Below are 23686 nucleotides of genomic sequence, written 5' to 3' on the forward strand. Positions count from 1 at the left end.
TTCAGGGGTATCCTAGCCAGTCACCACAAAAGTTGCCCCAGGGTTCCTTCCAGTTCCCAGCATAGCTGCCCTTGGCATCTGCTTTTGGAGGCACCCTTTCAGTCTGCATAATGTTGTCTATGATTTCTTCTTTCCTTCTGATACTTTCATTTTTTAAGGGTTCCTCATAATTTCTGGACAGTCAAAGCACCTCTGATTTTTCCATGTTATCATGGATTGTATGTATGCACCACATATAGACAGTCACACATGGTTATATCTATCCTTTCTGTCATTTGTGGGTATTTAGGTTGGGAAAAATGGAGCATGTACTCATTTTATTGTCTTGATCCCAGATCCCTAGAGTGTGACTAGGGATTATTCTTTAATGCTGCATTATAATTTGTTGCTGTTTAGCAGGTAGATGTAATGATATAAAGGTTATTATAAACATGATTTCCACTATACTGGGTAACATTAAGTGGTATAAAATCACCAGGGATTCTCTTGCTTTCCAAAGGTTGGTTGTAGTTTTATTTCATGCTTTTGAAATCTAGTCATTCATCAGTCCAATTCCTACTATAAATATGAATATGAAATTAATATGAATATAAATGTTCCTACTATAAATATTTACCGAGTACCTTCTATATGCCAGAATTTGTGCTAGGCTCTATGAGCAAAAATATGACTACAGTGTGCTATCCACACTGATTGAGAGAATCTCAATCTAGAGAGGAAGACAAACTTGTAAGCATATGTATATAAGTGTTGTTATTGGCATGAGGGGAATAGTAGAAGCAGAAATTAACATGTAGTCATGAAATCTTGAATATCAGTCTCTAATGATCTGTACACTGAAATATTCCAGTTTCTTCCATATGTTGCTTCATGTTCCATAGTTTCTGGATTTTCATGGTGATATGTCGGTAGAGATTGCTTGCCTACCAATTCCCCATTACTGATCCTTCAAAAATTCAGATTTTTGCCAGATTAAGGGTACATGAAAAGGAAAGACTCATGTGGAGTGTTGGTTATACAGGTCAAGTTTGGGAAATGTTTAACATGGCAAAGAATGTAGAGGTAAGGTATTCTGTAAAGGTTTTCTTCCTAACTGAACTTTGTTTTCCTGCAGTGTTCATAGTTGGGATCATGTTACTCAGGGCTTGGTAGAATTTGGCTTCCTTTTAATGGATTCCTATGGGCCAAAGAGGATTCCTGATGGAAAAACTGCTGAAACCAGCTCAGGTCTTTCTAGAATGCCAAACCAGCATGCTTGTAAGCTGGGAGCTGATATCCTATTGGAAACTTTCAAGGTGAGACTTGAGTTTAGCAACCATTCCCTCGTTTTGTTGTATTATATTATAAATAGGGCATTCACCTGGGAGTTTGGGGGACTGGACAATTTGAGTAGGTAGCAGTTTCCCAGAACAGAAACTGGGATAATAGTTGAAACATTAATAGATGCAGTTTGATGAAATACTTTCTCACTCTTTATCTGAGTTTTTCATCTATTCTAATTTCTGTTCTTTCTGACCATTTCTTAGAAGTTTGAATATAGATTAACTTCCTTATGATTTCCTCTTCTTCCTCTAGCAGTAAATCATTTCTGGATTTTTTTTTATTCCCTTACACAAAATATAATATTTTAGGTCACTGTAGAACATCAAACTTGAAGAATCATGCCTATTGGTTTATTGTTTTTGAAGAACCCCAAATGGGAAATTCATATTCTTTTAATTCATTACCATATTATGACTGTTATCTCAGTCTAAGTAAGATCATATCTGAGGCTAAACAAATTTGCTTTGCTAGTGATTTCTCTAAGTCATCTTGACATCCATTCTTCAGTGTATCTACACACCAAAAGTATCTGCTAACAGTGTTATGTGGAGGTCATTTTAAATGTAAATCTAATGTTCTGATTCAGAAGTGAAGTAAATACTATATAATAGTCCTTGAGGGTTGTGTGTTAGATACACATGACTGTTTAACAGTAATCTGATTTTAAAACATTCTTAGAATAAGAGACTTAATATTTTTTGTTTTAAAATTAGTCTTTTTTTTTAAATCAAGGTTCTGCTTGGTTCACACAGTTGTTGGCTTTGTCACGGTGTCGGTAGAACATAGAATTTACTAATAATCAAATTATTAGTCCAGAGTCTGAAAGAAATCAGTCTCTACTGAAAGTAATCAAGTTCAGGTATGAAATTTAGCTAAAGTTCAAGTAAAAATTCAAACAGATCTTTTTTAAGGCAACTACTTTGCTTCTAGAAACTGAGGACAGGGTTGGTGAAGATTTTCTAGATTTTCAGGGTTTTTTATTGGCTTTTAATATGAAAGTTGTGCATACTGTCAGAAATATGGACATTGACATATAGTAGATACCTAGGTAGAATTATTCCTGTTTGCTGTTGGACCTTACATGTGATCTCTCTTTTAGGCTAATAAAAGTTTGCCTGGTTAATGAATCATTTGAATATAGGATGAGAGTTGAATTGAATGATTCTTTCCAGATGATCCACATAATGTTTGTCTTTGAAATAAGCAGTCCAGTTTTACCCATATTCAAACTATTCTTTATTCTGCCTAATAGATATTAATACAGTTGTAAGCTGAAGGTCACCAAGGAATATTTTATTGATTCTTTCCTTTTAGATCCATGAGATGATCAGACAAGAAATTCTGGAGCAGGTCCTCAACAGGGTTGTTACCAGAGCATCCTCCCCCATCAGTCATTTCCTAGGTATTGAACTTTGAAAGGGTGGAAAAAGTTGTCAGGAATATTTTTATTTAAATGTCATAATGTTTTGGATCCTGGGAAAAAACCTTAATGATATAGTAGATTAATACAACGTCTTTGATTATGATGCCAGTAAAATATAAATTCATTTATATTATCTGTGGTTGTCAAGAAGGAAAGGAGCATATAACTAATGAGTGAAACTTCTACTTTGCATCAACTTTCTCTCTTTTTTGTTTTAATAATTGTCAAGTGAGTGCTGTCCTTCTGCTGTCTACTTATTGACCTCCCACTCTCTTAACCCTTGACATTCTGGCTTCATTGGTCAGAGTGACCAGTGGCCATTTGGTGACCTCTTTGGTCTCTTTGGTGACCTCTGAATTTTTTGTTTTTTTAATACATATTTCCTAATGCCTAAATCCACTCATCTTAATCACCAGCTTTCTTAATTTCCTTTTCATTCTACACTACTTATAACTCTCCTGAAGGTCTCTGATAACTGTAATAGTTTGCATCTTTTATCCTGCCTGTGCTCAGTTTTTCTTTCTTCTTAGAGGTTGGTTTTCTTTCTTCTATCCTTTCTTCTGTCCTTAAATGTCAAGGTTCTCCAAAGTTCTGTGCTTGACATTTCATTCTGCTTCTTTTCTTTCTTGACATTCAGCTTTACTGAAATACAGTGAGGTACAGTAATGTACACATATTTATAGTGTAAGAGTTTGACTTTTGGTGTATGTGTACACCCGTGAAATGGAAACTGTCACCATAGTCAAAAAGAACATATCTGTGTGTGTGCTAAGTTTTCAGTCATGTCCAACTCTTTGCAACCTCCTGGACTATAGCTTGCCAGGCTCCCTGTCCATGGGATTTCCCTGGCAAGAATACTGGAGTGGGTTGCCATGCCCTCCCCTAGGGGATCTTCCCAATCTGGGTGTTGAGCCCTTATCTCCTGCGTTGCAAGCAGATTCTTCCCCTGCTGAGCCACTGGGGAAGCCCATGACCCTCCCTGTCTGCCAGGATGTTCCCTGGCGCCTTTTTCTGATTTGTTCTTGCATCTCTTTTCCTTCCCTGACCTCCTATCTAGTCTGGTCTGCTTTCTGTCACTATAGATTTTAAACATTTTGTATAAATGGAATCCTACAATATACCTTTTTTTTTTTTTTCTTTTTCCTTTTGGTTTGGCTTTTTCAGCATAATTTTGAGATTTTTCCAAATCCTTTGTCAGATACATGTTTTGCAAATATTTTCTCATAGTCTGTGGTTTGACTTTTAATTTTTGTAACAATGTCATTTGAAGAGCAGATATTTTTATCAGTTCATCAATTTCTTTGTATAGTTCCTGCTTTTTGTGTCATGTATTTAAAAAATTTTTTTGCCAAATCCAAGGTCCCTAAGGTTTCTCCTATATTTTCTACTAGAAACTTTATATTTTCATCTGTTGTACTTAGATGTATGATCCAGTTTTGTTAAATTCTGTGTATGGTGTGATATAACAGAGTTCATTCTTTTGCTTATGGCTATCCAATTGTTCCAGCACAGTTTTTTGAAAAGATTATCTTTCCTTCATTGAATTACTATGGCATCTTTATTGAAATCAACTAACTATATAATGTGTGGATCTATTTTAGGAATCTTCTATTCCAGTGAGCTATGTTATGTCTTGATTGCTATAGCTTCATAGTGAATCTTAGAATCAGTAGTGTAAGTCCTATAACTTTGTTCTTTTTCAAAATAATTTTGGCTATTCTAGGTCCTTTATATTTCCAAGTAAATTTTCTAATCAGTTTGTCAAGTTTTATAAAAAGTCTGCTCAAGTTTTGATGGAGATTGCCTCAAATCTATGGATTAATATGGAAGAGAATTGGCATCTTAACCATATTGAGTCTTCTAACTCATGAATGCAATATATCTCTGCATTTATTTAGGTCTTCAATTTCTTTCAACACTGTTCTATATTTTTAGTGCGTGTATCGTGTATCTTTTGTCAGTTGATCCCTATTTCATTTTTTTGACACTGTTGTAAATAGTATTAAAAATTTTTTCAATTTGTGATTGTTAACTGTTGTCATGTAGAAATAGTTGCTTTTTTAAAGTTGATCTTACCGCCTGCAGCCATGGTAAACCCATTTATTAGTTCTAGTAGCTTTTCAGCAATTCTTAAAGATGTTTTACATAGAAATCACGTTATCTGCAAACTCGGGCATTCTTGATATCAGTGATTTGTCTTTTTTTCTTTATCAATTTGGCTTAGAAACTTGTCAGCTTACAGCCTTTCAAAGAATGAGATTTTAGTTTGAATTTTCTCTGTTGTTCTTTTATTTTCAATTTCACCAAATTTGGTTTTTATTATTTCCTTCCTCTTGCTTGCATTGGGTTCATTTTGCTTTCTTAAAGTGGGTGAAAAAAATCAAAAGAAGAATATTTCTTGATACATGAAAATTTTAGATTTCAGAGTCCATAAAATACAATAGTATTGGAATACTGTATTTATCAGCAAGAAGTTTATCAGTTTTATTGATTTTTTTTTCCCTAAGAACCAGCTTTTCATTTCATTGAGTTTCTCTGTTGTTTTCCTGTTTTTAGTTTTATTGATTTGTGTGCTCTTTTGGGTCCTTTCTACTTACCTCGGGTTTAGTCTGGGCTACCTTTGCTTAAATGCGTGTGTTATTAATTTGAGGTCTTTCTCTTTTCATTCAATACTGGCATTACACTGTAAATTTCCCTCTGAACTTCGCTTTAGCTGCATCCTGTAAATTTTGTGTTTTATTTTCATTCCATTCCAATACTTTTTCATTTGTCTTGTGATTTGTTCTTTAACCCATGGGTTATTTAGAAGTGTGTTATTTAAGTTTGGTCTGCTAATTCTATCATTGTGTTGTTTCTGATATGTTTTTGTTGATTTATGTTGTCTTCATCATGAGTTCTGTTTTCCTGCTTCTTTGCATCATGAATAAGTTTTGATTGGATGGCAGACTTTGTGAGTTTCACATTGTTGATTTGCTGGATTTTTTTTTCCTTCAAATATTCTTGAGCTTTAAGTTCCCTGGTGGCTCAGACGGTAAAGCGTCTGCCCGCAATGCGGGAGATCTGGGTTTGATCCGTGGGTTGGAAAGATCCCCTGGAGAAGGAAATGGCAACCCATTCCAGTACTCTTGCCTAGAAAATTATATAGATGGAGGAGCCTGGTGGGCTACGGTCCATGGGGTCGCAAAGAGTCGGACACGACTGAGCGACTTCACTTTCACTTGTTTCTTGGAAAGTATTTAATCCTTTTGATGATTATTTCTATGTTGTGTTATGAAAGACCAGACAGCTTTTAATCTAGGGCCAACTTGATGCTACAATTAAAGCAACACTCCTTGTGTATTATGAGGTGTGTACAGTGTGGGTGTTGTGAATGTGAACTGTTTCCTGCCCTTTATGACCTCAGAGAATGGATGTGCCTACTCCTTGCCAGTAACTTTTAGCTTTACTCAGGTCGTTTTTTCACACGCATGTACTCACTAGCACTCAGCTCACATACAGGGAGAGCTCCCTGCACATCTCCAAGGTACTTTCACTGCAGCCCTTTCCTTTCTAGTGCTAGCTGCCTTGGCTTTCCTGAATTCTCAACTCTGTCTCTTTAGCTCAGGAAAACCACTGGGTTCTGAGTTTTCTCTTCTCTGTGTTCCTGCCTAGAAGCTCTCCAGGCAGTAACATTGGACAATTGTAAGCCTCTCCTCATGTGTTTCCCACTCTCAGGGATCATTTTCTGTACTGCTTATTATCTAGTGTTTGAAAATTGTTGTTTCATATAATTAGGCTTGTTTTGTTGTAGGTGTTTAAAGTGAAGATAACTCTGGTTAGTGTTACTCCATCGTGGTAGAAAGTGTCTCTTTCTGTTTTTATACACTCTCTTACCTGTAGATATCATCACCTCTGTTCTCATGATTTGAGGGGTTTTTTTTTTTTTTTGCGGGGTGGGGGTGGGCTTTTGTGGGAGTGGCTCCCAAATCTTTATGTCAGGACTATTTGCTTAGTTCAGTGCCTGAGTGCCTTCATTCCTGCTAGCTGTTTTCCATTTAGCTTTTTTTTTTTTTTTTTAAATTTTATTTCAAATGTAATACTGTTTCCTTCAAACAACCTCCTCTTTCCTTTGTCTGTATTTCTGTTATGTGAAACATGGATGTCTGAGTCCCAGGGGCTAGAATTTCTTTTAATCTTCTGGAATACATTTGGTACCTAAGTTCTCTCATTCTTTCCCTCATAGTTTTTATCTTCTTTTTTATACCTTCCCTTCCATACACAGACATCAATTTGTCTAATTCCCAGCCTTATAACCTTCCATTTAGACTACTGCAACAGCTTCCTAACTGGTTTCCCTGCTTTCTTTTCTTTCTGCGGCAGTTCACCCTGCAAATTACTACCAGAACAGTATTCCCAAAACATCTGTCTGTCACCCAGAAATCACCGGTACCTTCTTTCATAAATTACCAGGTCTTTATCCTCTTATTTCAGGTTCTTGATGGAATACCCTGGCTGTCCGATGGTTAGGACTTGGTGCTTTCACTGATGTGAACCTGGGTTCATCCCTGATTTTGAAACTCAGATCCCAGATGCCACAAGGCATGGCCAAAAAAACCCAAAAAAGTCCCTGACAATTTGAACCTCACTTTCCAACATTAACTTCTGTTATTTACTTTTCTGAATCCTTCATCCCACCTCCACAGAGTTCCCCACCATCCTTTGTATATGTCTTACACTGACTTACCTTCCTGTACTTTTACTTGGACTTTTTCCTGTTTCTTTGTGCATTCTTTAGAATCTAACTTAAATTTCCTTTTCCTCTTTGCTCACCTAAAGCATACCATCCCATAATGATCACTCTTTACACTCCTATTTAAATTCTCTACTGTTTCATAGACAGTGAACAGTGTTTGGAATTATTAGATACTTGATATGATTTTGTTACTTCTTTCATTCTTTTAAAATATTTTTTTCTTGGAAGGTGGGAGGGAGGTTCCAGAGTGGGGAAACAAAAGTATACCTGTGGCTGATTCATGTTGATGTATGGCAGAAACCAGCACAATATTGTAAAGTAATTACCTCCAATTAAAAATAAAATAAAAAAAAAAAAGAAAAAAATTTTTCTTGATTTTCAACTAAATTATCATTCTTGAAGGAAGAGAGACCATGTTTTGTATTTCTGTATATTCCTTGTAGGACCATATAATTATGCTTGTTTATAATAAAAATTAATAAATATTTGATTTATTTCAGCTTGGAAATATGAAGACAATGTGTGCTGGTTGTTCAGGCACTATAATGAGTTTCTTCCTTTCTTTTAGACATAAAATTTTTGAAAAGTATCTGGTTACCATTGACCTTTCAGTATATAGGATCAGCAGAAATGTATATTACTTGACTTACTTGAGAAAGGAGGAAAAAACTTTTTTACCATTTCTTTTTCCATATTTATGTTCCTTTTATTTAAAACCTCTTTAGTTATTTGAGGCAACTGATCATAGCTTCCATTTTTCAGACCTACTTTCAGATATCATCAAGTATTCACCGTTAGTTCTTCAAAGCTGCTCATCTAAAGTTATAGAAACTTTTGACTATTTGTCTTTTCTGCCCGTTCAAACCGTACAAGGACTGCTGAAGGCAGTGCAGGTAAGTCTTTTGACTCCTAAGTAGCTCATGAGCAAGGTTGAACTGTTCAGTGGAAGTCTGATGTATTTCTTCATAATTACATATGTATAAGAAATCCTATTTCCCTTGATTCTAAGACAGAACTTTCTATTAAAAGAGCAGAAGCACTGAGCTAGGGTCTGTTTTCCAAGTTTATCCCCTCTTCATAGTACTATTCTCTCTCCTTTGATTCTGTTTCGAATCAGTGAAGTAACTGAAAGGCCCTTAGGAAATTATTAATTGAAGACAATAGATATAAAGGTATTCATGACTGGTTTCAATTTAGCGTTAGTGTGAACTGGCCTTATTACTCAGTGCAGTAAACGTTGCAGCATGTTTATAAAACGGAACCAAGCTTTCTTAAGCCAAATGGTAACAGTGTTGAATAGAAATTGCTAAGGCTAATAAACAGATTGCTGTTTTTAACACTGATTCTTCCTCTTTCAGCCCCTTCTCAAAGTCAGCATGTCAATAAGAGACTCCTTGATACTTGTCCTTCGGAAAGCCATGTTTGCCAGGTATGTAGCATCCCCTGAGATCCTAGGAAGTGACGCTCTCTAATGTTACCTAAAGTCCTCTCTGCAGTTACCTCTAGTACAGCAGTCATGCAGATTCCTAATGCACGATCGAGATGACAGTACCATCTCTTAAAGCGTTTATGAGATGAGTACTTTGGAAAGAATTTGCTACTTTAAGGATAAAATACCAAATTATTATCACATTGTCCATATTATAGTACACTCATGGGTATTCAGAGGAGCAACTAGTAAGCAGCCAAATGCTATTTATCCATGTTGTAGAGCTGACAGTTTTTGTTAGTCCTTTCCCAAAAGTGTGTGTGATAGGCCAGCATTGTATGTTGTCGTCTCAGTAAGATGAATCGTTTCTCTGGATGGATGGTTTATAAGTTGCCAAGCACTGCACTCCTCTATGTAGAAGGGAAGTCTCCTTTAGACTCAGAAAATCAACAGTTTCCTTTGCTGTTTAGTACTTATGTTTGAGTTATCAACTCATTGTGCAGCCTCTCAGGACTCTTGTTCTCACTGCCCACAAAGGCTGGTCAGCAGGACAGAGAAGAGTAGAGATGGTGTCATGAGGTTAAGTAGATGAAAACTTCAGCTGAATTCCGGTACTTCTTAAATTGATGTGAACAGCTATGCCTTATTTTAAGTATGTTTATTTTGCTCTGTTCTTCATTTTTAATACACATTCTTTTTCTGTTGAAAACTAACTGGGTTTTTCTGACACAGAAGCCTATTCCTGTGAAATCAGTACTGTTTGGTAACTTCTTCTCTGTCTGTTCCTGAGCTAGCCAGCTTGATGCCCGAAAATCTGCAGTTGCTGGGTTTTTACTACTACTGAAGAACTTTAAAGTTTTAGGCAGCTTGTCGTCTTCTCAGTGCAGTCAGTCTATCGGTGTTAGCCAGGTAAGGACTTTTTTTCATACCAGCTTATGTGTGCACTGATGCAGGAGTTGATGATGTAAAGATTTTTTTACTTGTGTTCTGGTTGTACAGATGATCCTGAAACTGAGGGTCTGACGATGATATCATCAGCCATCACTTAACTGATGGCAAATTTGCTGTATGTTAAACTGCTTTTCAGTATGGTAGCCGCTAGCCTCAAGGTGGCTCTTGAACTGTGTGTTGATTGACATGTGGCTAGTTCAAATTGAGTTGTGCTGTATATATATGTAAAACACACACACTGGATTTTGAAGACTTAGTGTGAGATAAAAGTGTAAAATATCTCATAATTTTTTATTTTGATGATGTGTTGAGATAATATTTTGGCTATGTTGGGTTAAGTAAAATATTAAAATAAATTTCACCAATTTCTTTTTACTCTTTTGATTTGGCTATTAGAAAATTTAATGTTATATATACAGCTTGCATTTGTAATTTGTATTGTGTTTCTAATGGACAGCACTGAGCTAGACACTGTGCTGAGTGCTTTATATTTATTTTCTCATTTAACCTTCACAGCAGTCCTCTAGCTAATACTGTTACTGTCCTCAGTTTTAATAGTTTATTTATTTGCACACCTGATAAAACCTGTAATCTAAGAAAACAAAGCTTTTTACAATAATTTGATAATCTAGGCTTTGCAGCAGTAAAATTGTCTTTGTTATTTAAATTCAGTACTAATAAGATTTGTAAATAAGAGACATCTGTATAGCAGTTTCTTTAGGAATCCTTTATTGTTGTTACAGCAACTCACCACTTTTGTTTATAACTTATGCCATAGATTAAATATTAGGAACACTGGATATCATTTATGTATGGTTAATATCCCCATTTTAAGTATAGGAAAACTGAGACTGAGAGAGGTTAAATAATTTGCCCAAAGTGATATAGCCAGTAAAGTGTAGAACTAGGATTTGACCTCAGTCAGTATTAACTACCTCACTAAGATGCCTGAAGTAAGGATTAGGGTTCTTGGTCTATAATTGCTGAAATTATTATGTAAATCAAACAGGCAGTATTATTCTTTGTCATGTCCATATCTAAACAAAACTACCTGCCTCTAAACCTCTCAGGAGTTCATAGAACCCTCAGAAGAGCTCAATTCTTAGCCTTTTAAGTAAAATCAAGTTTATTATGACTACTAAATTCTAGTGGCATAAAATAATCTGTGTGCCTTCCTAAGTAGGTGACTTAGGAATATTGTTGTACCACATTGCCAAGGAAAATCTTAAGGAATGAGAAAGTTAATTTTTTTTAAGTGCTTGAAAATTCTTATTCCAAAATGGAATAAGATACTTATCGTGGCCTGATAATGATTATAATGTCTGCCTCAGCTCTGGGTTTTGCCATATGGGGAAAGCTAAATGTAAGATTCTTTGACCAAAAATACCAGCTCATTTTACCCCTTAATGGAACTATTACTCAGGTAAGATCTACATGAACCGACCTCTCTTCCTTTCAGGTCCACGTGGATATCCATAGCCGTTACAATTCTGTCGCCAATGAGACCTTTTGCCTTGAGATCATGGATAGTTTGAAGAGATGCTTAGGTCAGCAGGCTGATGTTCGACTCATGCTTTACGAGGTAAATCAGTAGGGTGAAAGGGATATAGTACTCCGCTCCCCAACTCCACTGATCCTTTTAATTTTAATAATTTTTCTTATCAGAGTACAGTGGATATGCTCTTATTTAGTGCAGTGAGGACTACTAGTTGTTGATGCTTAGCCAAAAATTCATTGAAGGTGAGGAAGCATAAAGAATAGTTGAAACATGTTAAATGTTTTCATTTGAAATATATTTAAATGTACTGTTAATTTACCAGCATTTTGTTTTAAGGAAGAGTTCTTTTGCTTTTGAGTATGAAAAATACTCCAGTTTAATCTTAGTAGAGAAATCCTCTAAATGTGTTCAGTTTTTTCCCTGTTTTTAGAATTGTCTTACCCCTCCCCCAATCCATCAGAAATTAGTTTTACAGATATTTTTATTAAATATTTCCAAAACATTCAACTTAGTTTTCATAAAAACAACTTCTTGGGGTTTTTTTGTTTGTGTTTTTAGTGCGTTTTGGGGTTTTTTTGGCCATGCTTGCGTGCCTGGTGGGATCTTAGTTCCCTGACCAGGGATCGAACACACACCCTCAGCAAAGAGCAGAGGTCTAACCGCTGAACTGCTAGGGAATTCCCCCAGACAGCTTCTTTGTCATTTTGCTCTTGGTTTCCAACAGTTTACAGAATGTCTTGAGTAGATTACATAATGACAGTACAATTAGCAAAAAATGAGTGGAACAAATATTACTACTGACTTGTAATTAGGATATAATTCAGCCAGTGGAACAAAAGCCTGCAGTCATGGGAGACTGCAGTACAATTTCTAGCATTTAGTATGCTTTGTGCTTCAGCACGCATATTTCATAGGATGGAGAACATTAGATAATCTAGCAGGTAGATTAAGTGCAAGTCATTTCAGAGAACAGCTATACTTTCATTTGGCCTTTTTAAAATAGCATTTATTGAGCTACTGTAGTGGCCAAGCACCATATCTGACATTGGATTTTTCAGGTTTATTGTTAAAAAATATAGAAAGTACTTTGAAAAAAAATTTTGATTATTACTAGTCCTACCACTCATATGCATACTTACACAAAATTGGAATCATAGACTTCTCTAGCTTTTTATCTCTTAATATTATGCTGTAAGCATTTCCTATTTTATTAAATGTTCTTTGCCACATAATTTTGAATGCTAAAAAGTGCTCTTTATGTATACAGTAATTTATTTAACTTTTTTTTATTTTGGGGGCATTTTTATGGCTTCCAGTTTTTCACTATGAATATTGTTGTACCACATTGAATGACAGTAATGTACCGCTGTGAATGACCACATTGGTGGGTTAAAGATAGAACATTTTAAAGTCTATAGCATATGCTGTCAAGCACTGAATTTTTTTTTTTTAATGATTAAAAATACCTTTGTTTTAACATTTGTGATGAAAAATCTCAGACATTCTTTGCAAATGAGGATTAGAGGGGAAATTTCTGAATTTAATAAAAGGTGTCTATGAATCCTACATCTAATTTAAATAGTGAGAGAACTTAATGCATTTCTCCTCTGGTCAGGAACAGGATATTTGTTCACAAAACTTCTGTTCTACATTGAAGTGAAGGTCTGATCCAATGCAAAAAGACAAGAAAAAGAAATAAAGGCTCATAGATTTGAAAGTATGAAGTAGAGCTGTCTTGATTCACATAGTGTACATAGACCATACAAAAAATGATACAGTAAGTCTACAAAAAATGATATAGTGAGGTTGTAGAATACAAGATCAGTCACCATGTAATACTCAATTATAGTTCTGCTTATTAGCAACAAACAGTTCAAAATTGAAAGTAATATTTATAATAGATGAAAAATACTTAAGGAGAGGTTCCACAAAGTATATGCAAGATATGTACACTGAAGACCTCAAAATATCACTGAGAGAAAGAAGAGTCAAATAATTGGAAAGATATGCAATGTTCACAGAATAGAATGCTCAATATTGTCAATATTTTTAAGTATCAGAAAGATCTGTAAATAGAGTGAAATCCCAGGCTTTTTTGGTAGAAATTAAGAAGTTGATTCTAAAAGTTATATGGAATGTAAACCACCTCTAAGATGAACAGCACAATTGAAAAGTATAAAGTTGGTCAGTAGAGTTTTGACAAAGATCCCAAGGTAATTCAATGGAAAGAGGATAGTCTTTTTAACAAACAATGCTGGAACAATTGTTGTATTGGGGGGGTGGTCCCCAAAGCCACCTCTATTTAAAAATTTCTTTAGGAGTCATAAAACAGCATATATTTGTTCTCATGACTAAGATTATAGTTAAGGATACAAAGCAAAAAATAGCACAAGGGAGAGGCTCATAGAGTAAAGTCTCAGGAAACCAGATTCCTCTTTAAGAACATAAACTATATTGTTTATACAGTTTAGGCACAATAAGCTTCTCACTGTTTCGGGAGTTTTATATCAGTATAAGAAACTGTTTATCAGCCAGATTCACAGCCACCAGCCAAGGATAGCAGTCTCAGACTACTAAGTTAACTCTTCTCCACAGTCATCTGTATTAAAAAGAAGAAACCCTCAACCCTTATTTAGCTCCAAATTTAAAAAATTACCTTGTAATGTCTCATAGTCCTAAATCTGTTAGGATATTGGTATTCATTTATTCATCAAAGACTTAAGTCAGTACTTTTGATTTATAAAAACTCTATGTATTATTAACATAAATACCTTTTGTCATACTTGTAAGTACAGGCCAGATTGCCATTTGCTTTTTTTTTTTTTTTTTAAATGATAATCATTTTAGAGCTAGAAATTTAGATTTTACAGTTTGGTTGTAATCTTTACCTTTGAGATACCTACTGTCTCTTTTGTGTAGAGTCCATATCCTTCCAGTGAATATTTACTAGCATTTTCTTCTATTTTTTTAATGCTTTTGTTTAACTACTTAATTCTTGTGCAATTTTTATATTAATATATAAAGACCCAACTCTCCCCAGATTACCCATTTCTTTTTTCAGATATAATATATTGCCTCTTTGATGTGTACTGAGTCTTTCTGTTTGTATGCTATGCCTTTATTTTTCTGTAATTTTTGTGCCAGGACCACAAACTTTCTTTTTATTACCTTTATACTTTTATAAAATATCCTAATACTTATTAGGGCTGATCATCCTTTGTTTTTTTTAAAAAAATGGGGGGATGTCAATTCTCATTTTCTGTTTCTCACTGGTGAACTGTGTAACCTCTTTCTCAGGTTCTGAAAAGAAAAGCCTCCCCAGGATTTTAATCTGAGCAATTTTAAAATAAGACTGGGAAATTTTGGATGGGAAGAAATGTCATAGTCATTCACATTAGGGTGCTTAGGTCCAGGAGGCACTTTTGAATCACTGGAGACTAGGGGGAGTGCCCTAAAAAGGAAGGCTGCTAATGTCTGATAAGAGGAATAAATGAGGTCTGAGAAGGGGAAAAGTACTCCAAAGCCAGACGAGACCTGATGTCTAACAGTTGTGAAGATTATGGTCAGTTGATAATCCAGTTCTCATTGTCAGAGATCTCACCTTAGTGTAGGCCAATAACCTAAACTTTCTGAATTATTTCTCCCTCTAGCATATATGGCCTCCATCTTTTTTTCAGGGAGCTGAGAATAGGTAAAGAAATACAAAGATATTTTAAAGTTAAGATTGTCCAAATCACTAGCAACTCTGATAGCTTATTTGTCCTCTGATTTCTTTTAGGGGTTCTATGATGTCCTTCGAAGGAATTCTCAGCTGGCTAATTCAGTCATGCAAACTCTGCTCTCACAGGTAAATTATATTTTCATGGATATAAGGGAACAGGTACCAAGTCATTAAGTAATTGACATTTTTCATAATTTTCAAAATGTAAAATAATTCCCAACTAGTCCACTGGTACATTGCAGACATGCCTAGGGTACATGATGCTATTATTTCATGTTGTTTTATTTTAATCACTGTTTATCTGTCTACCATATTGCCATCATCTGACAATTAACCTCAGTTAACATCCTAAGTCAGAAGGACATTTTGTAGAACCATTTATACAAAGGCCATCAGTGGTAGTATCTGTTATGTTTATTTCTGATAAAGAAGAGTGATTTGGAGAAAACAGTAAAATATTGACATTTCTTAATCTGAGTGACATATTCATGAGTGTCTATTAGGTTATTTTCTGTATTTCTCAGCTTTTTTAAAAAGCTACAAATTATGAAATAATTTCAGAGGACCATCAAGATGAGAAGAATTTAGCTGAAGAGTTTCTAATGTGAATAAGAGCTTTTTACTCTTGACATTTATTATTATTTATTTGAATTAGTGTATTCACAAAGCGCAACCATCACCATAGTCAATTGAGAACATTTTATCATCTCAGAAAAAACCACACCATTTAGCTACCCGCCCCTCTAATTTTCCCATCCTTCCTCAAACCTTCTACCCCTAAGCAATCATCAGTCTCCTTTTTGTCTCTATAGATTTGCCTATCTGGACGTTTCATATAAATGGAGTCAAACAATGTGTGGTCTTTTATGACTGACTTCTTTCATTTAACATGATGTTTTCAGGGGTCATCCATATTGTAGGGTTCATCAGTAATTTATTCTTTTTTATGGCTAACTAATATTTCATTGTATGATTTTATATATATATATATATATTTTTTTAATACATGTTGAGAGAGTTCAAGAGACTATTATGTACCAGTAGTAATAACAGCAGTACTTGATGTTTAGCACTTAACAGAGGGCCAAGCAATTTATGAATGGTGTATGGTAGGTGATTTCATTTAGTCCTCACAAAATCCTGTGAAATAACTGCTTAGTTCCATTTTACAGATGTGTGTTTTAAGGCTCCAAGAGGTTAAGTAATTTAATTTGCCCAGGGTCTCACAGTTAATAAGTGATGGAGCTAGAATTTGAACTCAGATCTTCTGGCTCAAGAGCCAAAGCATGTGTTTCTCCTATTTGGAGTTGATTAAGCTATTTGGACCTTTAAGTTGATGCTTGTCACCAGATTTGAGACATGTCTGTTAATTATTTCATCAGATTATTTTTTCCTATCCCCTCTTTCTCTCCTTTCCTTCTGGGACTTCAGTGGTATGTATATTGGAATGCCTGATATTGTTCCACAGATCTTTGAGACTTGGTTCATTTTTTCTCAATATTTCTACACTGTTTTCTTCAGATTTTATATTTTCTCATAATCTGTCTTCAAGTTTACTTTCTTCTGCCATTTCAGTTGTTTTACTCTTGAATGCATGTTAAATTTTATCAGATGCTTTTCTGTATCTGTTGAGATGACCATATGATTTTTCTCCTTTAATCTGTTACCATGATGAATTATATTATTTGATCTTTTAAAAAAACATTGCATTCCTAGAATAAACTCAAATTGATTATATTATCTTTTTTATACATTACTGAGTTTGGTTTCCATTTAGGATATACATATATGTGTACAAGAAGGAATGGCCTATAATTTTCATTTTTCATACTGAATTTCTTTGGTTAAGTATGAGCTTAGTAAAGTGATTGGGGATGTTTCCTCTTTTTCTGGTTTATGTAAAGTTTGAAGTTTCCTTTATTCCATTTCCTCCCTTACTTGTTTCAAAATTAAACACTTTCTTTAAACTTTCAGCTGTTATGTCTAATGATTTGGACAATCTTAATTGTAAAATAACCCTATATTTGAAGTCGTATGAATTCTAGCCCCAGCTACATTTGGAGACTAACTTGGTTAGAAAGTCCCTGAGGAGACTTTTCCCCCTTCACCTGAAGTCAGAGGGAGGTAGGTAGGTACATATCGCCCCACTATCTTCCTCCATGTGGTGGATTTATTTTTTAGGTTCATCCACTAAGGATATCCGCTTTTGAGAATTCTAGCTTTCTGTGAAGGTCTCTGATACAATCTCAGATACAATCTAGATACAACCTCTGATACAACCCCATGTGGACCCTAGGCTCTGTCTTTAATTTCATGATTCCTTTACTTGCCTTTCATCTTAGCTATCTATTTAATAAATGTATCTATATAAAGATGTTAATGCAGTATTTTTTTATTGTTCTTTACCGTGAGGGTTTCTCTAAACCCTAGTCCGCCATTTTGCTATAAATGGAACTTCTTTCCCTCTCGCTCTTCCTCCTTTTTTATACCATTGCTTTGTGCTAATTCTGCTAAAGAAGCTCCATTTGAAAGTGGAGAAATGATTGGAAGGTCTTACACTATTTATCAAAAGTTTTTCAGTGGGCATTGGACCTGATCTTATATAAAATTTATATCTTGTTAGTTATATTTTATCTTTCAAGCTAATGATCAGTGCATCTACATTTGCACGTTAACAGGGCAAGTTATGACTGAAAGCGTAGAGCAGTGCTTCCCAACTCAGGTTAGTATGTGGACCAGTAAAATTATATAGACTCCAAAAGTTAAAAAGAGGAAAATGGCAATTAACATTTTTTTTTATGAACGTATAGTTGATTTGCAATGTATTTGTTTCTGGTATACAGCAAAGTTATTCAGTTACATAAACTTTTTCATTATAAGTTATTACAGTATATTCAATATAATTCTCTGTGCTATACAGTAGGATCTTATTTATCTATTTTATATATAATAGTTTGTTTATGTTAATCCCAAAGTCCTAATTTATCCTTTGCCCACCCCCTTTCCCTTTTGATAACCGTAAGTTTGTTTTCTGGGTCTGTAAATCTATTTCTATTTTGTAAATAAGTTTTATTTGTATCGTTTTAGATTCCACATATAAGTGATATCATATAGTGTTTGTCTTTCTCAGTCTGACTTCACTTAGTACGGCCATCTCCAGGTCCATCTATTTTGCTGTAAATGGCATCATTTGATTCTTTCTTATGGCTGAGTTAACTAACTTTTTTTGAGCTCTGTTATTTGCTAAATAGTATTTGAAGCTCCTTACGTGTGTTAGCACATTTAATCTTATACAGATGTTTATGCTTATATTAATAATATCCTCATCTCACAGATGAGGAACCAAGACATCTACCTTTGTTGAATTAATAAGTAGTGGTACTGGGATTTTAGATTCAGTTTGACTCTGGAGCCTCTATTCTTAACAACCAAGCTGTACTGAAAGTGCTTGATAGTCTATACCAATTAAGTAACTGGTGTAAGAGAGCATGGTGTTTTATAGGAGGGGTGATGAAGTGGACTAGGAAAGATCTGTCAGAGCACTGCCTGATGCAGGGGCAAAGGAAGGTTAGCGTTGGGCCAAAGCAACAGATTTTCCTGCAGTGTTCTTTGGACAGTTGGGAAATAATGTCTTAGAAAACATTAGACATTAAAGTTGCTGTTAGCTTGACCAATTAAGAAAGTGAAAAGCATTCATGAGCTGTGATGTCTTTTTCCTTCCCATGTACAGTTGAAACAGTTCTATGAGCCAGAACCTGATGTACTGCCTCCTCTGAAATTAGAAGCTTGTATTCTGACCCAAGGAGATCAGGTCTCTCTACAGGAACCACTGGTGAGCCTTTCTTTCCTCCTCCCATAACCATTATTTTTACTCTTAAGTAAAACTACCAGCCCTGTTGATATGGTTGAGCTTCAGAAAGAGATGACTTCTCTGTGAAATACCTGGTACTGCCAGTGAATTTCTACTCTTGACTCTTCCCTGATCCATCACCACCTTGGTTCTGGTGGCGAGATATCTGCAGGTCAACACTTGACTAATAATCAAGGCATCCAGCGCTTCTCCCAAGGAGCATTTTACCTCCCATTAATGATTGGGCTCTTTGATTGCAAGTACTAAATAGATATACTTTAGAATTGGGAGAAGGAGGTCACCCAGAAGCAGATGAACCCAGGAGATCTGCTTCATTAGTCTGGATTATATGATTTAGGCTGAGCATTCTGTTGAACCTTCAGAGGAACTGGGACAGGTTGGTTTTCTATTCTCGTCTAGCCTCAGAAAGACAGGGAAGAAAGATAGAAACTGAAACTCCTGAGGAACTTAAAACAGATATCCTCAGCCTAGGTCAGAGAAGCTATGGTGGTCTCCCAAAGATTCCCTCAACCTAAACTCATATGTTTAGAATAGCCTCTGGGACTCAAAGGTGCTGGAGAGGATTTAATTTCACAGCCTGCCTCCTTGGTATTTGTACCAGATCAGAGATAGCACATTGATGTTAACATTCTTAGGTGTCAGCTACTTGTGAAGCCAGTGCCTTTGGGAAAGGCCAGAAAACAATGCCTCTGTTAGTTCTTTTTTTCTGTTTTGTTTTGTTTTGAACTCCAGATTGACTTAATTTGTGATGCTAATGAATAACTTATTTAGCCTTATAGATAAGGATTATTTGTCAATTATCAACAGTTTGATAGGTTATCCTTTAACAAGAATATTCAGTTATTATATTTTCTTCTACAGGACTATCTGCTATGTTGTATTCAACACTGTTTGGCCTGGTATAAGAGCAGAGTGGTACCATTACAGCAAGAAGAGGAGGAGGAGGAAGAGGGGTTCTACCAATACTTAGATGATATGTTGGAGTCGATTACGAATAGAATGATTAAGAGTGAACTAGAGGACTTCGAACTGGTAATTGCTAAGTCTAAGCTGTGTTGAGTAATGGAGGTTTTTAGTAGCTTATTAATTTTTATCTTGTGTCTTTTAGGACAAATCAGCAGACTTTTCTCAGAGCACTGGTATTGGCATCAAAAATAATATCTGCGCTTCTCTTGTTATGGGAATTTGTGAGGTTCTAATAGAATATAATTTCTTCATAAGTAATTTCAGGTAGGGTATTACTGTAACTCTACTTATAGTTCGTTTTGTGTGTGGGAGTATGTTTTCTTAACACTAACAATAGGCTAGGTATGAAAAGACCACAGCCCATGACACTGTCTCTTAGATGGACCTCTAGCCTAAGACCAAACTATGTTCTTTCTACCAGGGAACATCAAAGCACATGTCAGACAGGCTCGTAAATTTTGTCTCTCCATCAGGCTTTACTTTATTGAACATTCCCCAGACCTTGAACATAACAACCCCTGATTTTAATACAGAAATTTTGATTGGTGGTAGTATTGAACTTTCATTCTCTGCAATGACTGATACAAATAAAGGAGAAAAAGAAATGACCCAGATTGGTATTACCTAGGAGTACTGTGTTAATAGTGAAGATCCATTCATTTGTAATATTGGGTCTAAAGTATGACATCTAAAGAAGTATTGTGATTTCCTTATTACTGTTTTGAAAGTAAACCATAATATTCTGACACCTGTCCTTGGTGGTCTCTTTTTCCTTTTATACAGTAAGACTAAGTTTGAAACGATTCTAAGCTTATTTATGTGTTACAAGAAGCTCTCCGATATCCTTAACGAAAAATCTGGTAAAGGCAAAACAAAAATGGCCAACCGAACAACTGATAGTTTTTTGTCCATGAAATTTGTGTCTGATCTTCTCACAGCTCTTTTCAGGTAAGGTTCTAACAAAGAGCTTAAAGACAGCCTTATGGTGAAGGTAAAAACACCTACTGAGGGTCACTGATATGACCTAGTTTGGATTCACAATTCTTAGCATCTATACAGTAAAAAGTAAGTCAAGGGGGTTGTAATTTTCTTGAAAGCAGAACACACAGGCATTTAAAGAGATGCTTTGAATTACTAAAGGGAACATCAGAAACAGTGAACTAGTAGATGAAAGACAGGATAGATTCCAAGAAATCAACCTAAGTAGCATGAAAAAGGGGAAAGAAAAGCTTGAATTTTTAAAAAGGGTTGGGGGGCAACGAAAAAAAATCACAGAAAGTTAACTAAGACTGACCTTTAAATTTCATCAAAGTTAAAGGATTGAGGGAAGGGGGAGAAAGGGAGCTAATACTGAGAATAAATATTTGTAGAAAGACAGCCTTGGCAGTGACTTGGGCATGGGCTGCTGGAGTCTGTCTTTTAGAGCTGGTTGGGTGCTATAGTGAACTGTCCCTAGAAAATGTAATTTCAGGTCCCAGTAGCAGGGGAATCTTTCTGTCTCTTTTTTCCTGTCTAGGGACAGTACCCAGAGTCATGAAGAGAGCCTGTCTGTCCTGAGGTCCAGCAATGAGTTCATGCGCTACGCAGTGAATGTGGCTCTGCAGAAGGTCCAGCAGCTGAAGGAAACAGGGCATGTGAGTGGCCCTGATGGCCAAAACCCAGAGAAGGTCTTTCAGCACCTCTGTGACATAACTCGGTAAGCCCCACACACCCTTGGAGACCTGTTCCACTTGCTGTGGCATCTCCAGAAGAGGAAATCAACAAGGGGGGTGGGGAGAGGAAGGTGGTTTGAAGTTGGGTGGGGAGGAAGGTGATTTGAAGTTGGGCATACCCAAAGGTGGAAGTGCAGTCACTCACTATGTTGGGGTTTTTTCCTAGTCCTGTTTTGGTGTGGATTGTTGGCCACATATAAAATGTTAATCTAATACCAGGAATAAGAAGGGATATTACATAATGACTAAATAGTTCATCAAGCGGACAGAACAGTTTTAAATGTACATGTGCTTAACAGCACCGAGTAACAGCTTCAGAATACTTAAGGCAAAAACAGTAATACTGAAGGAGAAATACACAAATAATTACCTCTCTCAGTAATCAGTAGAATTAGAAAATCAGGACGGATGTGGAAGACTCGAACAACGCTATCATCCAGCTTGACTTTAATCAATATTTATAGAACATTAAATAAGTATTTAAGATAGTGAGGTATTGCCAGAATCAGTGGAACAGATGGTTAGAACTGATCCACACAAGTATGGTCTTTGGACTTTTGACAAAGGTGCCAAGGAAATGGAACGGAGAAAGAAAAGTCTTTTCAAACAGGTGTTTGTGGAACAATTGTACAGGAATATGTGGAAAAATGAAATTAAAAGATGCTCTTTGGAAGAAAAGCTATGCCCAACCTAGACAGCATATTAAAAAGCAGAGACATGACTATGCCAATAAAGGTCTGTCTAGTCAAAGCTAAGGTTTTTCCAGTAGTCATGTATGGATGTGAGAGTTGAGCTATAAAGAAAGCTGAGTGCCAAAGAATTGATGCTTTTGAATTAATTGATGTGTTGAGGAAGATTCTTGGGAGTCCCTTGGACTGCAAGATCAAACCAGTCCATCCTGATTCCCATTCAGGAAATCAGTCCTGAATATTCATTGGAAGGACTGATGCTGAAGCTGAAACTCTAATACTTTGGCCATCTGATGTGAAGAACTGACTCATTGAAAAGACCCTGATGCTGGGAAAGATTGAAGGCAGGAGGAGAAGGGGAAGACAGGATGTGATGTTTGGATGGCATCACTGACTCAATGGATATGAGTTTGAGCAAGCTCTGGGAGTTGGTGATGGATAGGGAAGCCTGGTGTGCTGCAGTCCATGGGGTCACAAAGTCAGACACGACTGAGCAACTAATGTGAAAAAAATTGGACTCTGATCCGTTTCTCATAACAAAATATTGACTTGAAATGAATCAGAGGCATAAGTATAAAACCAAATATTGTAAAACATCTAGAAGACCAAGAGAAACCTTTGCAACCTTGTTTTAGGTAAAAAAATTTCCTAGGTATAAAACCAGAAGCACAATCAATATTTTTTAAAAATTTAACTCTGTTCCTTGAAAAACATTCCTAAGGAAATTTAAATACAAGCCACAAATTAACAGGAAATATTTGCAAAACACGTGTCTGATGATGGACTGGTAACCAGAGTATATAAAGAACTCAAACTTGTTAAGAAAACAGTCAAGTTGAGAAAATGGATAAAGTGTTTTAACAGAGACTTTACCAAATAAGATGTATAGATGGCAAATAACACGAAAGGGTGATCAAGATAATTAGTCACTAGGTTCAGTTCAGTTCAGTCGCTCAGTCGTGTCCGACTCTGCGACCCCATGAATCGCAGCACGCCAGGCCTCCCTGTTCATCACCATCTCCTGGAGTTCACTCAGACTCACGTCCATCGAGTCCATGATGCCATCCAGCCATCTCATCCTTGGTCGTCCCCTTCTCCTCCTGCCCCCAATCCCTCCCAGCATCAGAGTTTTTTCCAATGAGTCAACTCTTCTCATGAGGTGGCCAGAGTACTGGAGTTTCAGTTTTAGCATCATTCCTTCCAAAGAAATCCCAGGGTTGATCTCCTTCAGAATGGACTGGTTGGATCTGTTTGCAGTCCAAGGGACTCTCAAGAGTCTTCTCCAACACCACAGTTCAAAAGCATCAATTCTTCGGCACTCAGCCTTCTTCACAGTACAACTCTCACATCCATACATGACCACAGGAAAAA

General features: G+C 36.0%; 1 protein-coding gene across 5 annotated transcripts in view; it reads left to right on the plus strand.

Annotated features, from left to right (window-relative positions):
• Positions 1 to 23686, plus strand: part of FANCI (FA complementation group I) — a 63151-nt gene that overhangs the window by 23528 nt on the left and 15937 nt on the right. For all 5 annotated transcript variants that reach the window (XM_060401634.1, XM_004017745.6, XM_060401635.1 and 2 more), the window contains exons 13-24: positions 1115 to 1295; positions 2638 to 2725; positions 8241 to 8371; positions 8837 to 8907; positions 9702 to 9816; positions 11318 to 11440; positions 15135 to 15203; positions 18808 to 18909; positions 19810 to 19980; positions 20057 to 20178; positions 20698 to 20862; positions 21431 to 21610. In XM_060401634.1, the coding sequence (XP_060257617.1) occupies positions 1115 to 1295; positions 2638 to 2725; positions 8241 to 8371; positions 8837 to 8907; positions 9702 to 9816; positions 11318 to 11440; positions 15135 to 15203; positions 18808 to 18909; positions 19810 to 19980; positions 20057 to 20178; positions 20698 to 20862; positions 21431 to 21610 (1518 nt within the window). The remainder of the gene's footprint in view (positions 1 to 1114; positions 1296 to 2637; positions 2726 to 8240; positions 8372 to 8836; positions 8908 to 9701; positions 9817 to 11317; positions 11441 to 15134; positions 15204 to 18807; positions 18910 to 19809; positions 19981 to 20056; positions 20179 to 20697; positions 20863 to 21430; positions 21611 to 23686) is intronic.

The sequence above is a fragment of the Ovis aries genome, chromosome 18, assembly GCF_016772045.2.
Source record: "Ovis aries strain OAR_USU_Benz2616 breed Rambouillet chromosome 18, ARS-UI_Ramb_v3.0, whole genome shotgun sequence".
Taxonomy (NCBI): domain Eukaryota; kingdom Metazoa; phylum Chordata; class Mammalia; order Artiodactyla; family Bovidae; genus Ovis; species Ovis aries.